We start from the raw sequence: 16,891 nt of genomic DNA on the forward strand, positions 1-16,891 counted from the left end.
GGCGTCACCTGTAGAAGGAGCAGGTGCCGGCACCATTTTTAAAAGGCTGCCAGCCTTGCAAGCAGCACACCATAATGCAGAGTTCATCCCCGATCCCCTCCCCCCCCCCCACTTAATACCCACTTCCCCCCCTTCCCTATACACAAAGTGCAGAGTTGACCCTTCTCCACCTCAATGCTGCCAGTTTTCCCTGGGTGGAAAAGTGAAGGCCTGTGAGTGCCGCACGTTGTGCTGAAGATCGGGAACTGAAGGTAAGATCACAGCGGGTTGCATTTACATTCTTGCAAATATGTAATTTGCATACACTAACATCCAATCGCAGAACGGTGGAGGGGCCGACATGGAGCTTCCCCATTGCTGGGAAGATCGGGCCTGGCAACCCCAGTCTCAGGTTCCATGGCAGCCACTGTTGCTCCAATTCTCCGCCACCTCCCGCCCCCATCATGGAACCTGACAATGGGCTGGGAACAAAATCCAGCCCAATAATTTGGGACAAAATTAATAGTCACTGGGACAAATGTGGGGTAATTAAGTAAAGCCAACATGGATTTGTTCAGGGGGAAAAATGTTTCACTAATTTGCTGGAGTTTTCTGATGAGGTAACAGAGAGGGTTAATGAGGGTAATGCTGTTGATTTGATGTACATGGACTTCCAAAAGGCATTTGATACAGTGTCACACAACAGACTTGTGAGCAAAATCATAGCTCATGGAATAAAAGGGACAGTAGCAACATGGATACGGAACAGACTGAGTGACAGAAAACAGAGAGTAGTGCTCAATGGATGTTTTTCAGGCTGGAGGAAGATTTGTAGTGGATTTCCCCAGGGGTCAGTGTTGGAATCCTTGCTTTTCCTGATATATATTAATGACCTAGACCTTGGTGTACAGAGCACAATTTCAAAATATGCAGATGATACAAAATTTTGAAAAATGGTGAACTATGATGAGGATAGTGTAGATCGTCAAAAGGACATAGATAAGTTGATGGAATGGGCAGACAGGTGGCAGATGACGTTCAATGCAGAGAAATGTGCAGTGATTCATTTTGGTAGGAAGGACACGGAGAGAAAATATAAGCAACTGCATGTGGGTGCAGGAGCAGAGGGAGCTGGGTATATATGTGCATAAGTCATTGAAGGTGGCAGGCCAGGTTGAGGGAGAGGTTAATAAAGCTACAGTATCCTAGGTTTTATTAATAGAGACATAGAGAATAAGAGCAAGGTGGTTATGTGAAACTTGTATAAAAAGCTAGTTCAGCCTCAAATGGAGATTTTTTTTTATATTTGTTTCATGCGATGTGGGTGTCGCTGGCAAGGCCAGCATTTATTGCCCATCCCTAATTGCCCATGAGAAGGTGGTGGTGAGCTGATTTCTTGAACTACTTCAGTCCACCTGGGGTCAATACACCCACAGTGCTATTAGGAAGGTATTTCCAAGCTTTCTACCCAGCGACAGTGAATGAAGGGCATTGCCAATCAAGTAGGCTGATTTGTCCTGAATGGTGTTGAGCTTCTTGAGTGTTGTTGGAGCTGCACCCATCCACGCAAGTGGAGAGTATTCCACCACACAACTGACTGGTGCCTTGTAGATGGTGAACAGGTTTTGGGGAGTCAGGATGTGAGTTACTCACCGCAGAATTCCTGGCCTCTGACCTCCTCTTGTAGCCACGGTATTTATATGGCTACTCCAGTTCAGTTTCTGGTCAATGGTAACCCCCAGGATGTTGATTGTGGGGGATTCAGCAATCGTAATGCCATTGGGTATCAACGGAAAATGGTCATTGCCTGGCACTTGTGTGGCGCAAATGTAACTTGCCGTTGATTCGCCCAAGCCTGGATATTGTCCAGGTCTTGTGCATTTCTGCATGGACTGCTTCAGTATCTGAGGAGTTGCGAATGATGCTGAACATTGTGCAATCATCACTGAACTTCCACACTTCTGACCTTATGATTGAAGGAAGGTCATTGATGAAGCAGTTGAAGATGGTTAGGCCTCGGACACTACCCTGAGAAACTCCTGCAGTGATGTCCTGGAGCTCAGATGATTGACCTTCAACAACCACTAGTTTGTGCTAGGTATGATTCCAACCAGCAGAGAGTTGTCCCCCTGATTCCCATTGACACCAGTTTTGCCCCGGCTCCTTGATGCCATACTCGGTCAAATGCTGCCTTGTTGTCAAAGGCAGTCACTCTCACCTCACTGATCTGGGCGCCATACTTTAGGAAAGATGTGAAAGCTTGGAGAGAGTGCAGAAAAGATTCAGGAGAATGGTTCTAGGGATGAGGAACTTTATGTACAAAGATAGATTGGAGAAGGTTGGATTGTTGTCTTTGAGAAGAGAAGGTGAGAGGAGATTTGTTAGGGGTATTCAAAATCATGATGGGTCTGGATGAGTGGATCGGGAGAAACTGTTCCCACTGGTGAAAGGATCAAGAATGAGAGGGCACAGATTTAAGGTAATTGTCAAATGAAGCAATGATGACACGAGGAAAAACATTTTCATGCAGCAAGTGGTTAGGATCTGGAATGAACTGCCAGTAAGTGTGGTGGAGGCAGGTTCAATCGAGGCATTGAGAAGAGAATTAGAGTGTTATCTGAAAAAGAAGAATGTGCAGGGATCAGGGGAGAATGTGGAAGAAGAGCGCTAAGTGAATTGCTCATTTGGAGAGCCATTGCAAACACGATAGGCCGAGTGGCCTCTTTCTGTGCTGTAACAATTCAGAATACAATAATTAGATCCATCACTGAATCTGATAACAAATGTACAAATGTCACCCTGAACTTCTTCAAACTGTTGCTTTTATTCCCAACCTGATTGTGAATTTCTCTTGCGTCCATTTAACTTAGTGACAATTGGCTTTATTTGTTTCATTGATTTTTCACTGGGCTCATTTCCAATCATTCTTTTGAAATAATTGAATTCCGTGCTGCCTGTCAGAGGTGAGGGAATCTCTCAGCCAGTAATATAATATAATAATAATAATCTCTTAACCTCCCTGAGGCAGGAAGTCCCGCCTCCAAGTGCTACCAGCCAATCAGTGGGCCGGCAGCTCTCAATCCCGGCAACATCAGAAAGGGAGGTTTTGGGGCCTCAACAGGGACAATTGGTCAGGCTCCAGCGGGGCAAGGGTGATGTTTGGAGTTGGGGGAATTTTATTTCAGTGGGGGTGGTTGGGGCTTCACGAAGATCCCCCAAGCCCGCAAGGAGACCACTAGGTTTTACTTCTGTTGGGTCGAAGGTGCTTGTCGGCTGCTGGTAAAATACCAGCAGCAGTGGGAGGAGGCCCTTAACTAGCAGTTAATTGGACACTTAAGGGCCTTGATTGGCCTGGGGTGGGTGGACTGTTTCTCGCCATCACCACCCCTGGTATGACTGCAGTGGGGGTGGAAAGGTGTCAGTAATGGCCCCCCCGATTCCCACTCAATGTTACAACCTCCTGCCACCAGCCCGCTCCGGTGTCAGGGCGTAATTTCAGGACAATGTTTCAGGTCGATGACCCGATGTCAGATTTGAGAGTGTTTAGTGATGTGACATTTTTTAAGCCAGGCTGGGAAAGGATGGCGAGGGTGATTATGATCAACATTGAGGTCAATAATTTCAGTATCAACCTTTTGTCGATTAATCTCGTCTGCCTTCCACCATATCACAGACTGTCCCATTTGTTCTTTCAGGTCCAATCATTTCAATACATCACTGGATACAGGAACACATTTGTAAATCTCAATAAGTCCTCAATAAAACTGGTTACTTTGCTCCCAGTCTGATGTATAATTTCCTGTTTATTTCCCTTCCTCACAGCTAACTTGCTGACGATTGTGATCCTGTCTCAGGGAAAGTGCGGTCTCTCCAAATGTGTCACTCGCTACCTGGTGGCCATGGCAATGGCGGATCTACTGGTCGTTATCCTCGACCTGATATTGAGGCACATTCCAATTGTTTATCGGGAACACTTTCATTTCCTGTGGTCCATCCGTGTGTGTAATATCCATGCTGTCCTGCTGTTTGCAGCAACAGACTGTTCTGTCTGGTTCACCGTTACTTTCACCTTTGATCGATTTGTGGCCATTTGTTGCCAGAAGCTGAAAAATAAATATTGCACCGAGAAAACGGCAGCTGTGGTCCTGGGAACAGTGACTGTGCTGAGCTGCTTAAAGAACTTCGCCCGTTGTTTTATGTTCACAGGTCGATATTTGATGTGGAACGACCCCTGGTTTTGTGATATAACAATCGATGTTCTTTTCTCTCTGGTCTGGGGATTAATCGAGTTCCTCCATCACATTCTAACCCCAGGGATTCCATTTTTGGTGATTCTACTACTCAATGCTTTCACTGTCAGACACATTTTAATGAGCAGCAGAGGACGCAGGAGACTCCGAGCTCACAGCAGTGGGAAAAGTCGCAGAGACCCAGAGATGGAGAGCCGAAGGAAATCTATCATTTTACTGTTAGTTATCTCGGCCAATTTCATACTGTTATGGGCAGTGTTAATGGGGTTTTCAATATGGTGGAAAGTACGGGTTTTATTTTATTCTAGTTACCAAATTGGTGCTGTGATGGAAGCGGGTTTCATGCTGCAGCTCCTGAGTTGCTGCACAAACACTGGGATATATGCCATAACCCAGACTATGTTCAGAGAGCAGTTGAAGAATGTGCTGAAATATCCCTTTCGTCCAATTGTTAAATTCATTCAATGCTGAGAAGAACTGCATCATTGACTATTTCCAGCATCTTCTCTTTGTATTCTACATTGGCAGCGGAGGACGGAATTTGTCACTGTGGTGAGAGGGCAGGGGCGGGTCCTGTCGCTATGGTGAAAGAGCAGGGGTGGGTCCTGTCGCTATGGTGAGAGGGCAGGGGCGGGTCCTGTCGCTATGGTAAAAGAGCAGGGGCGGGTCCTGTCGCTATGGTGAAAGAGCAGGGGTGGGTCACGTCGCTATGGTGAAAGGACAGGGGCGGGTCGCGTCGCTATGGTGAAAGAGCAGGGGTGGGTCACGTCGCTATGGTGAAAGAGCAGGGGTGGGTCGCGTCGCTATGGTGAAAGGACAGGGGCGGGTCGCGTCGCTATGGTGAAAGAGCAGGGGTGGGTCGCGTCGCTATGGTGAAAGAGCAGGGGTGGGTCACGTCGCTATGGTGAAAGGACAGGGGCGGGTCGCGTCGCTATGGTGAAAGGGTAGGGGCGGGTCCTGTCGCGATGGTGAAAGAAGAGGGGTGGGTCACGTCACGATGGTGAAAGGGCAGGGGTGGGTCCTGTCGCTATGGTGAAAGGGCAGGGGCGGGTCCTGTCGCTATGGTGAAAGAGGAGGGGTGGGTCACGTCACGATGGTGAAAGGGCAGGGCTGGGTCCTGTCGCTATGGTGAAAGGGCAGGGGCGGGTCCTGTCGCTATGGTGAAAGAGGAGGGGTGGGTCACGTCACGATGGTGAAAGGGCAGGGCTGGGTCCTGTCGCTATGGTGAAACAGCGGGGCGAGTTCGTTTGCTATGTTTTCAGAGCGGGGGCGGGGTCTGCTCTCCATGGTGACAGCACAATGGATGGGGCGGGACCTGATGTTTAGAAGCCCCGCCCACCATGCTCACCCATTGGAGCAGAGTGAGAGTGAGGGGAAAACATCACTACAGGCTGTATCCACCAGCGGTCTCCCGAGCAACCATAATAACAACAGAAACAGCAGCAGCAGCACGAAGAAGAGAGAAGAAGCTGGGAAGCTTCAGCCTCAATGCGTTATCATCATTTATAATCATTCATAACGCCTTATAATACACTGTAATCCTTCAATATCCTTTAAACCTCTTTAGCATCCATTACAAATCTTTATAATCCTTCCATAGCCTTTATAATCCTTTATAATATTTATAAACTTTCTAATCCTTTATAAACCTTTGTAACCATCTATAACACTTTATAAAGTTTTATAATCCTTTATGGGCTGCACTATTGGAGGGACAGTAATAAGAGAGCACTGCACAGTCAGAGGGCCAGTACTGAGCGAGAACTGCAATGTTGGAAGGTCAGCAATGAGGGTGTGCTGCACTTTCGGATCGTCAATACTGAGGGAGCACTGCATTGTTGAAGGGGCAGTACTGAGGGAGAGCTGCAATTCTGAAGGGCTGAACTGAGGGAGCACTCCGCAATCATAAAGGCAGTACTGAGGGAGTGCTGCACTGTCGGAGGGATAGTACTGAGGGAGTGTTGCACTGTTGAAGGTGCCATTTTTCAGATGGGATGTTAAACTAAGGGTACCTTTGCCCTCTCAGTTGGAGGTAAATGATCCCATGACACTATTTTGAAGAAGAGAATGGGAGATATCCGCGATGTCTTGGCCAATATTTATCCTCTCACAGAAGAATTTTCCTGGCTCCCCCGCCATGATCTCCAATGCTGGAGACCTCAGAAAATTCAGCCCAGTGACTCCAATTCAACACTACTTCATTGGCTTCAAAACACTTTGGGACATCCAGTGTCTCTGAAAGGAGAAATGCAAATTGCCAGTCTGTCCTTTTTCTTTCATATCACTGAAGAAGACCAGAGCACTATCACTTAAACTGGCTGCAGAAAACATTTCCTAAAATGGCTGCAGCAAACATCATTTAAAATGGCCACTGTGCATGTTACATAAAATGCCCTCAGCGCATATTGCTCAAAATGGCTACAGTGCATGTCACTTAAAATGACTACCAGAAAATCACTTAAAATGGCTAGAGCTAATATCACTTCAAATGGCCTCAGTGGAAGTATCTCTTAAATTGGTCACTGTGCATGTCACTTAAATTGGACAGCCTGCATATCATATAAAATTGCTGCCGTGGACAAATAGCCCTTAAAATGACCACATGAATAGATCTCACTTCAAAATGGCTGCTGTGCATATCACTTAACCATCAAATTCATTGCATTGTCCAGAAACAGAAGCATTATTTTGGAATGATTAAAAATCTTCATATAAGTTCTTACTGATGACTCCAATCTCCTCTCTGTGGGGATGGACACTCCCTATTCTACATTGTGGATTAACATGTTTGTGTCAACATTGAAAGACCAGGCCTAAATTAACCAAAACTTTCAACCAATTTAAAACACAAGGGCAGCAATCCAACAGGAACAGGTTTAACTGAGGCATCGAACCCCATAGTCCTTGTGGGAGCAGTTTTGCTGAGTCTTTGCTTCTATAACTGTTGTTTGAGTAAGTAGATTAATATAATCCTGGTGAATACGTATCCATATATTCTTTCATATATGAGTTGAAAGTATAGCCACATATTGATACAAAATGGAGTTTTCGACCGAGGCACTGTGGGACAGATTTAGTTAGCTCGCAGTTGGAGCTTGGTACAGCATGACACAGATAACGAGAGGGGGCCCCTCTTATCAGTGTAACTGCAAACTGCACGGCACCTTCAGGAATGCAGGCCCAATTAAAAGTGACGTTGGGAGACTTCAGGATAATGGATGGGACCTGAGCTCATCAATTGATGATCAGGGCAGGCATAAGCTGATCATGTTGCCACATGATGCCTAATCAGTAATTTAATTGGTACTATGTGTAATGTATGTAATCAATAACCATTCTGATTGGATTGTGTCCAGCTGGGATGGATGCATATCCGTTGTGGATTTTCTTTGTTCTGGGGAGTAGCACTGGACCGCTTTTAGGTAAGTTGTGCTCTCAATGATATGATGAATAAAGTGTTTATTATCAAAGTCTGAGTCTGGAGAATTTGTTGAATAATTGGGCATAATCTGGATTTTCTCCAGCAGTCCTGGAGAGGAAATTCAGCCCAGTGCAATAAACAGAAACAAACACATGGAGACCCATTGCATACTGCCTCAGTGTGAAGGCATCTCTCCATGTTGGAGGTAGATCCTGTCCAATCAAATTCCTCATCCTAAAACAATCTCACTCATTTTCCATCTTTTCATTACAGTTTTAAAATTGAAACAAATGTCCCCAGAAGGAGACAGAAAAAAATAGATCATGAAAAGTCATTGGTAAATAGGATTAAGGAAAATCCCAAGGCTTTTTATATGTATATAAAGTGCAAGAGGGTAACCAGGGAAAGGGTTGGCCCACTCAAGGACAGAGCAGGGAATCTATGTGAGGAGCCAGAGGCTATTGCAGAAAATACGGAAGTATGGGATTGAAGGTCATTTAGTGCTTTGGATCAGAAATTGGCTAGCTGAAAGAAGACAGAGGGTGGTGGTTGATTGCAAATGTTCATCCTGGAGTTTAGTTACTAGTGGTGTACCGCAAGGATCTGTTTTGGGGCCACTGCTGTTTGTCATTTTTACAAATGACCTGGATGAGGGTGTAGAAGGGTGGGTTAGTAAATTTGCGGATGACACGAAGGTCGGTGGAGTTGTGGATAGTGCCAAAGGATGTTGTAGGGTACAGAGGGACATAGGTAGGCTGCAGAGCTGGGCTGAGAAATGGCAAATGGAGTTTAATGCGGAAAAGTGTGAGGTGATTCACTTTGGAAGGAGTAACAGGAATGCAGAGTACTGGGCTAATGGGAAGATTCTTGGTAGTGTAGATGAGCAGAGAGATCTTGGTGTCCAGGTACATAAATCCCTGAAAGTTGCCACCCAAGTTAATAGGGCTGTTAGTAAGGCATATGGTGTGTTAGCTTTTATTAGTAGGGGGATCGAGTTTCGGAGCCACGAGGTCATGCTGCAGCTGTACAAAACTCTGGTGCGGCCGCACCTAGAGTATTGCGTGCAGTTCTGGTCACCGCATTATAGGAAGGATGTGGAAGCTTTGGAAAAGGTGCAGAGGAGATTTACGAGGATGTTGCCTGGGATGGAGGGAAGGTCTTGCGAGGAAAGGCTGAGGGACTTGAGGTTGTTTTCGTTAGAGAGAAGGAGGAGGAGAGGTGACTTAATAGAGACATATAAGATAATCAGAGGGTTAGATAGGGTGGATAGTGAGAGTCTTTTTCCTCGGATGGTGATGGCAAACACGAGGGGACATAGCTTTAAGTTGAGGGGTGATAGATATAGGACAGATGTCAGATGTAGTTTCTTTACTCAGAGAGTAGTAGGGGCGTGGAACGCCCTGCCTGCAACAGTAGTAGACTCGCCAACTTTAAGGGCATTTAAGTGGTCATTGGATAGACATATGGATGAAAATGGAATAGTGTCAGTCAGATGGTTTCACAGGTCGGCGCAACATCGAGGTCCGAAGGGCCTGTACTGCACTGTAATGTTCTATGTTCTATGTTAAATGGGCGAGGTACTAAATGTGTACTTTGCATCAGTATTCACCAAAGAGAAGGACTTGGTGGATGATGACTCTAGGGAAGGGAGTGCAGATAGTCTGGGTCATGTCGTTATCATAAAGAAGGACGTGTTGGGCGTCTTGCAAAGCATTAAGGTATATATGTCCCTAGGGCCTGATGGGATCTACCCCAGAATACTGAGGGAGGCAAGGGAAGAAATTGCTGGGGCCTTGAAAGAAATCTTTGAATCCTCATTGGCTACAGGTGAGGTCCCAGAGGCCTGGAGAATAACCAATGTTGTTCCTTTCTTTAAGAAGGGTAGCACGGATAATCCAGGAAATTATAGGCCGCTGAGCCTTATGTCAATGGTAGGGAAATTATTAGAGAGGATTCTTTGGGACAGGATTTACTCCCATTTGGAAGCAAACTTATTAGAGAGAGGCGGCATGGATCTGTAAAGGGGAGGTCATGACTCAGTAACTTGATTGAGTTTTTTTAGGAAATGACGAAGATGATTGATGAAGGAAGGGCAGTGGATGTTGTCTATATGGACTTCAGTAAAGCCTTTGACAAGGTCCCTCATGGCAGACTGGTACAAAAGGTGAAGTCACAAGGGACCAGAGGTGAGCTGGCAAGTTGGATGCAGAACTGGCTCGGTCATAGAAGACAGAGGGTAGCAGTGGAAGGGTGTTTTTCTGAATGGAGGGCTGTGACTAGTCATGTTCCGCAGGGATCAGTGCTGGGATCTTTGCAGTTTGTATTATATATAAATGACTTGGAGGAAAATGTAGCTGGTCTGATTAGTAAGTTTGCAGACGACACAAAGGTTGGTGGAGTTGCAGATTGTGATGAGGATTGTCAGAGCATACAGCAGGATAGAGATCAGTTGGAGACTTGAGCAGAGAAATGGCAGATGGAGTTTAATCCGGACAAATGTGAGGTCATGCATTTTGGAAGATCTTATACAGGTGGGAAGTATACAGTAAATGGCAGAACTGTTAGGAGTATTGACAGGCAGAGGGATCTGGGCATACAGGTACACAGATCACTGAAAGTGGCAACGCAGGTGGATAAGGTAGTCAAGAAGGCATTCGGCATGCTTGCCTTCATCGGACGGAGCATAGAGTATAGAAATTGGCAAGATCTGCTGCAGCTGTACAGAACTTTAGTTAGGCCACACTTCGAATCTTGCGAGCAATTCTGGTCACCAGAAGGACGTGGAGGCTTTGGAGAGGGTCCAAAAGAGGTTTTCCAGGATGTTGCCTGGTCTGGAGGGCATTAGCTTTGAGGAGAGGTTGGAGAAACTCGGATTGTTTTCACTGGAATGACGGAGGTGGAGTGGTGACATGATCGAGGTTTACAAAGTTATGTGTGGCATGGACAGAGTGGATAGTCAGAAGCTTTTTCCCAGGGTGGAAGAGTCAGTTACGAGGGGACATAGGTTTAAGGTGCGAGGGGCAAAGTTTAGAGGGGATGTGCGAGGCAAGTTCTTTACACAGAGGGTGGTGAGTGCTTGTAACTTGCTGCCGGGGGAGGTGGTGGAAGCAGGTACGATAGCGACGTTTAAGAAGTATCTTGACAAATACATGAATAGGATGGGAATGGAGGGGTATGGACCCCGGAAGTGCAAAAAGTTTTAGTTTAGACAGGCATCATGATCCGCGCAGGCTTGGAGGGCCGAATGTCCTGTTCCTGTGCTATACTGTTCTCGGTTCTTTGTTTAAATCAAAGCATGAGATTCACAAGAAAAGGTACAGCAAGATCCCAGAGCTTCATCTCTCAGTTACACTGACAATCTCTCAGCAACGTCCCATTGCAAACAAATCCAGGTTAGAAAGCAGAAGATTGAAAGCAATAAATATTGAGACAGCGAGACATTGAGAGCACACAACCCATACACACCAGACTGAAAGAGATGTCCATTCCCCTGGAGGGAGAGAGGGAGGAGAGTTTGGGATTGGGACTGGGATCACTCCCATTCATAAACAACCCAGGTCAGCAGGTTGCTTCACCCCTGAGTCTGTTACACATTAGGATGTCTCTCAAACTGTTCCCTGGGGCCTGTCCATTGACATGTTCATGCAGGATGGAACTAGTTTGAGCAGGAGACCGATTCTGTTGATTGGAGACCTTTAACTATAAGCACTTTTCGGGAACATTACTGCAGTTCGAAAATATCTGATCCAGCTCAGAGGCCCCACACAGGGACTGGGAAAAGAACAGAACCCAGTGACATAGGTCAATTCCACCACAGCTCAAACCTCACATTGAAAAATATCAGCTCCAACTGTCTGTCTGTCTCTCTCTCTCTGTCTGACGCTCTCACTCTCCCTGTCTGTCTGGCCCCCCCTCTCTCTCTCTCTCTCACACACACACACACTCTATCATTCACATTCCCTGCCTGTTTCTCTCTCTGTCACTGTCTGACTCACTCTCACTCCTTCTCTCTCATTTCCTGTCTGTCAGTCTGTCTGTCTCTCTTATGCAGCTTTGTCTCACTGTCTCTCTATCTCTCTGTCTATCTCTCTCCCCCTCACACTCTGTCTACCTCAGACACACTCCCTTTCTCTTTCTGTCTCAATCCCTGTCAGTCTGGCACTCTCTTGCACACACACTGTCTGACTCACTGTCACTCCCTCTCTCTTTCTCTGTCTCATTCCCTACCTGTCCCTTTTCCCGTGTCTGACTCTCTCACTCACTCGCCCTGTCTGTGTCTCTCACCCTATCAATCCACTCCCCCTCTTTCTCTCTATCTCATTCCCTGTCTGTCTGTCTGTCTCTCTCATGTTCTGTCTGTCTCACTTTTATGCCCTCTCTCACTCTCTCTCTCTCTCTCTCTCTCTCACCCCCTCTCTCTCTCTTTATTTCCTCTCTCAGTAATGTTCACTGAATTGAAACATACTCTGAGATATTCCACTATAAGACAATGAATAATCACTTTTCTGTTGCATTTTTTAAGATATTAAAGAGAGTTAATATTGATGAAAATTGACCAGGTCAATCTCACCTCTTAATCTGAAAGAATTTAGTCTTTAAGGTGATGCTGGTGCCGGAGGGGAGGGCGAGGGAGGAGTTCTGTGGGGAAGGGGACAAGATCTTGGAGAGAAAGAGAGGGGATGAGGGTCGGTTGACTCTTAAAAAAGAGATTTAACATAAAAATCAAGAGTTTCTATGTGTTTAAACCTAAACCAGTATCGATTGACAGCTGGTTTACAGACCTCAAAGCTTGTTCATTTAATCACGGACAGCTCAGAGCTTTTTTTAAAAAAACTATTGCTGCAACTTGAAATGCTTCACAACAAATTTTATTGATCTTGTCATGCCCAGTAAAGGCCTGCATTATGACCAGGTGAGAAAGGTGTCTCGGGGTTTTTACTATCTTCACCTGGCCTTACTGCAACAAGGCTTAATTTTAAACACACTGTGTTTTGAGCTCCCCCTTGGTGAATCCTTGTTCTCCACTTTCTAATTATAAGGCAAAGAAACCAGCACACCGGACTTTCTTAGGTTTAAAGAAGAAAAGTGAAATTTATTAAACTTGCTTAAACTCTAATTTGGTTGACGCCTACGGATATACGCCATGCCCACGCTAGCATGCACACGCGATACACACATGCAAATAGGGACAGAAAAGAGCAGAAGAAAAATAGAGAGGTTTGAGGCAGTCTCTGAAGGGGGTTTCTTGTTGCTGTTTCTGTGTTTACAGCTCGCTGTAGAGTCTTTGATTGTAGACAGCTCTTACTTTACCTTGGGGCCCAGTATTCTTCTTAAACCTTATTTACGTAGGAAACTTTTCTCTCTTTGAGTTCACGTGTCTTCAGTGGGTCTTCCGTTCTGTGAGAAAGGGATGGGAGCAGACAGGAGAGAGGTGTTCTCAGTCTAGGAGCAAACAGCTTTCTGAGTTTCTTTCTCTCAGCAAGTTAAAATTCAAACAGCCAGTTAGTCATGTGACTAACCAGGTCTGACCAGGTCTTCTGTGTATTAGAGAAGCAGGGACTGGGTCCCTTGTTAGAACACTATCTGCTAGCATACTAATGTCTTTCCAGGCAGGGGCCTGGCAATTCCTTGTGATAGGCCCTCTTTTCTTCCCAGCTACAATTTTAAGTTTTAATGTTCATGTGGTGAAATAATGTGTCTTGGCAGGTGGGGTCTGCATGACCCCTGTCCTATTCATAACTTTATACATGAACCGCATTCAGCATAGAATTTTCTGGAACTGAATTTTCATTTTTTTAAATGAAACACAAAGGACATTAAAAGGGCTGCATAACATGCTGCCGAGGGTCAGGTGACTTTTGACCATGGCTGAAGTACCTCCCTTCAATGGACATCCAAATACAAAACCATTTGTAGAATTCCCACTTCCTATTGTGTCTGGTCCCACCTAAAACTCACTGGCCGGAATTTTACCTGATTATATCAGGCATCCTCCCAGGTGGCCGAATCAGAAAATGCCGGACAATGACGTCGTGTCAGGTCCCTGAAGTCATGACGCTCAATCCCTATTGAACGCAGGTCGGATGGCGGGTGAGATTGAGGTGCCACTCGCAGTCCGATTTACATCAATGAAGGGCCAGTTGGAATCACTGAAAATCCAACTGACAGTCATTTTATGTCGGCCGTCACATTTTACGTCTGGCAAACGGATCAAAGTCACGGGGGAGGTGGTGGGGGGTGGTCAGGAATCCGGCAGCTTGAAAAGACCGGCAACCAGTGTGTCTGTGAAGGAGTTGGTGATACTCGATTGGTCATTCCTTTCTGTTAGATTTCTGAGTTAATTGGAAGGTCAGGGCTGATATTGCTGTCTCTCCAGGGTTCACCTGATTGACTGAAACTCCTGGTCAGGCCACAGCATCAGTGATTTATTATGTGTAGACGTTAGAGCATCTGTCAGGGTCCTTCATTAATCAAAAGATTTTCACTCATTAAATGTGCAACTTGTCTGTGATCACCGTAAGGGTATATTGCTGGTGTGTGCTTGTTAACCAGGAAGCAGTCACGATGCATTCATTCTCCGGAACTCCCAGTTTCCAGCACTATTCAGCCCCAACCCGAGTGCCTGCAAGGATCGATACTTGGCGACAGGAGTTATTCGCTGAAGACCTGGCTGATGACAATGGTGAGGAACCCACGGAATGAAGCAGAGGAATGTTACAATGAGAGCCATGTGACCACCAGAGTCATCACTGAGCAGATCATAGATCTTCTGAAGATGAGATTTAGGTGCCTGGATCACTCAGGTGGTGCCCGTCAGTATTCTCCAGCAAGGGTATCTCACATTGTTGTCGTCTGCTGTGCCTCACATAACCTGGAGCAGCAGAGGGAGGGAGGGCCTGGATGATGAGGATGTTGTTCAGCACAAGGAATCCTCAGACGAGGAGGGTGAAAGGGTTGAGGAGGAGAAGGAGGGGGCACAGCCACCTGAACGTCAAGGGGAAGGAGTTGGAGGTTTGCAGGAGTTGAATGCAAGGCAGGCTCGAGAGGCTCTAATACTCAGGCATTTCTCCTGATCGGAGGCTCATCACCCAGTGACTGACATGTCAATCTGAATTCAAACATTCACATCAGCTGGAAGTGGAGAAGCAGTCACCAGCAGGCGCTAATCTCAGCTACAACAGCCCACCTTTCCCTCAAACACCACATGGCCCAATGTGTCACCTCCCCAAGATCACCTAAAACATCAACATTGACTTCGAGTCATAGAGTTATACAGCACAGAAACAGGCCCTTCGGCCCACTGTGTCTGCGCCAGCCATCAAGCCTATCTATTCGAATCCCATTTTGCAGCACTTGGCCTGTAGCCTTGTATGCTCTGGCATTTCAAGTGCTCATCTAAATACTTGTTAAATGTTATGAGGGTTCCTGCCTCTGCCATCACTTCAGGCAGTGTGTTCCAGATTCCAATCGCCCTCTGGGTGAAAAAAAAATTCCTCAAATTCCCTCTAAACCTCTTGCCGTGTACCTTAAATCTATACCCTTTGGTTATTGACACCTCTGTTCAGGGAAAAAGTTTCTTTCTATCTACCCTATCTTTGCCCCTCCTAATTTTGTTTACCTCAATCAGGTCCCCCCTCAGCCTTCTCTGCTGTACGGAAAACAACCCTAGCCTATCCAGTCTAACTTCATAGCTGAAATGTTCCACCCAGGCAACATCCTGGTGAATCTCCTCTGCACCCTCTCCAGTGCAATCACATCCTTCCTGTAGTGTGGTGACCAGAACTGTACACAGTACTCCAGCTGTGACCAAGCTAGCATTTTATACAGCCCCATCATAACCGCCCCGCTCTTATATTCTCTGCCTCAGTTAATTAGGACAAGTATCCAATACGCCTTCTTAACTACCTTATCTACCTGTGCTGCTGCCTTCAGTGATCTACGGACAGTACACCAAGGTCCCTCTGACCCTCTGTACTTGCGAGGGTCCTACCATCCATTGTATATTTCCTTGCCTTGTTAGTCCTCCCAAAATGCATCACCTCGCACTTCTCAGGATTAAATTCCATTTGCCACTGTTCTGCACATCTTACCAGCCCATCTATCTCGTCCTGTAATCTAAGGCTTTCCTCCTCATTATTTACGACACCACCAATTTTCGTGTCAGGTGCAAGCTTACTGATCATACCTCCTATATTCACGTCGATACCATTAATGTGCACAACAAACAGAAAGGGTCCCAGCACCGATCTCTGAAGTGCACCACTGGTCACAGGCTTCCAATCGGCTTTCAAACAACCCTCGACCATGACTCTCTGCCTCCTGCCACGAAGCCAATTTTGGATCCAATTTGCCTAATTGGACTCTTACCTTCTTAACCAATCTCCCATGTGGGACCGTATCAAAAGCCTTACTGAAGTCCATGTAGATCACATCAACTGCTTTACCCTCATTTACACACCTGGTCACCTCGACGAAAAATTCAATCAAGTTTGTTAGACGTGATCTCCCCCTGACAAAGCCATGCTGACTTTGAAGTGTACGGTTGATACATTTCTGGACCATTGTGCATATCAGATGTGTCCAGCACCCGGCTGGTGACAGGGCTGCAGTCAATCACTCCAGGTGGATGGCTTCGACTTTGTAGCATCAACACCCAGTGAACCTCCCGTATTAGTTCAAAGCTGTGATGACTGCAACATGATCTTTACCCGGGCAGAGCGCGGAAGGTCATTGACCTGCTTGCAGCACTGAAGCCAGTTCCTCCTCTGTGGCTGCTGACCTCCTGCGCAACCTCTGACCACACCCTCTTGGTGACCTGGGGAGGCCTCCTCCTTCTGTCTGCTGGGAAGAGGACCTCCTGCCTTGCCACAACCTCCCAGAGGAGGACATGCAGGCAGTCTTCAGAGAACCTGGGTGCCATGCGGTTGCCTCTCTCAGCCATTTCCACAAGCAGATTCTGGTTCTCCAAAGTCTCTGGTAGATTAATGGATATTGAATGTGTGACGACTTTAATTGTAATGACACTCCACTCCCCCCTCAGTCAGATCTATTCCTTGTGCTCAGCTCTCGTACCTTCCACCCTCCTCCATGATGAAAGCAGCCCCTGTCAGAGCCACTGAAGGTTCTGGAAGCCCTTTTAAATGGCTTTCAGCACCTTCTTCCGGCTCTGGTCCCGCCCCGCCAACGTTCACCTCCCTGCTCGTGAGCACCTTTTTCAATCAGCAATCTGCTGCCAATACGC

At 46.4% G+C, this 16,891-nt stretch overlaps 1 protein-coding gene across 1 annotated transcript in view; it reads left to right on the plus strand.

Annotated features, from left to right (window-relative positions):
* Positions 1–13,733: 13,733 nt before the first annotated feature.
* LOC137355550 (G-protein coupled estrogen receptor 1-like) overlaps positions 13,734–16,891 on the plus strand; it is a 41,765-nt gene continuing 38,607 nt past the window's right edge. The window contains exons 1-3 of the mRNA XM_068020795.1: positions 13,734–13,960; positions 14,203–14,436; positions 14,531–14,661. Coding sequence (XP_067876896.1) covers positions 13,734–13,960; positions 14,203–14,436; positions 14,531–14,661 — 592 coding nt within the window. The remainder of the gene's footprint in view (positions 13,961–14,202; positions 14,437–14,530; positions 14,662–16,891) is intronic.

Source organism: Heterodontus francisci, chromosome 43 (genome assembly GCF_036365525.1).
Source record: "Heterodontus francisci isolate sHetFra1 chromosome 43, sHetFra1.hap1, whole genome shotgun sequence".
In the NCBI taxonomy this organism is placed as follows: Eukaryota; Metazoa; Chordata; class Chondrichthyes; order Heterodontiformes; family Heterodontidae; genus Heterodontus; species Heterodontus francisci.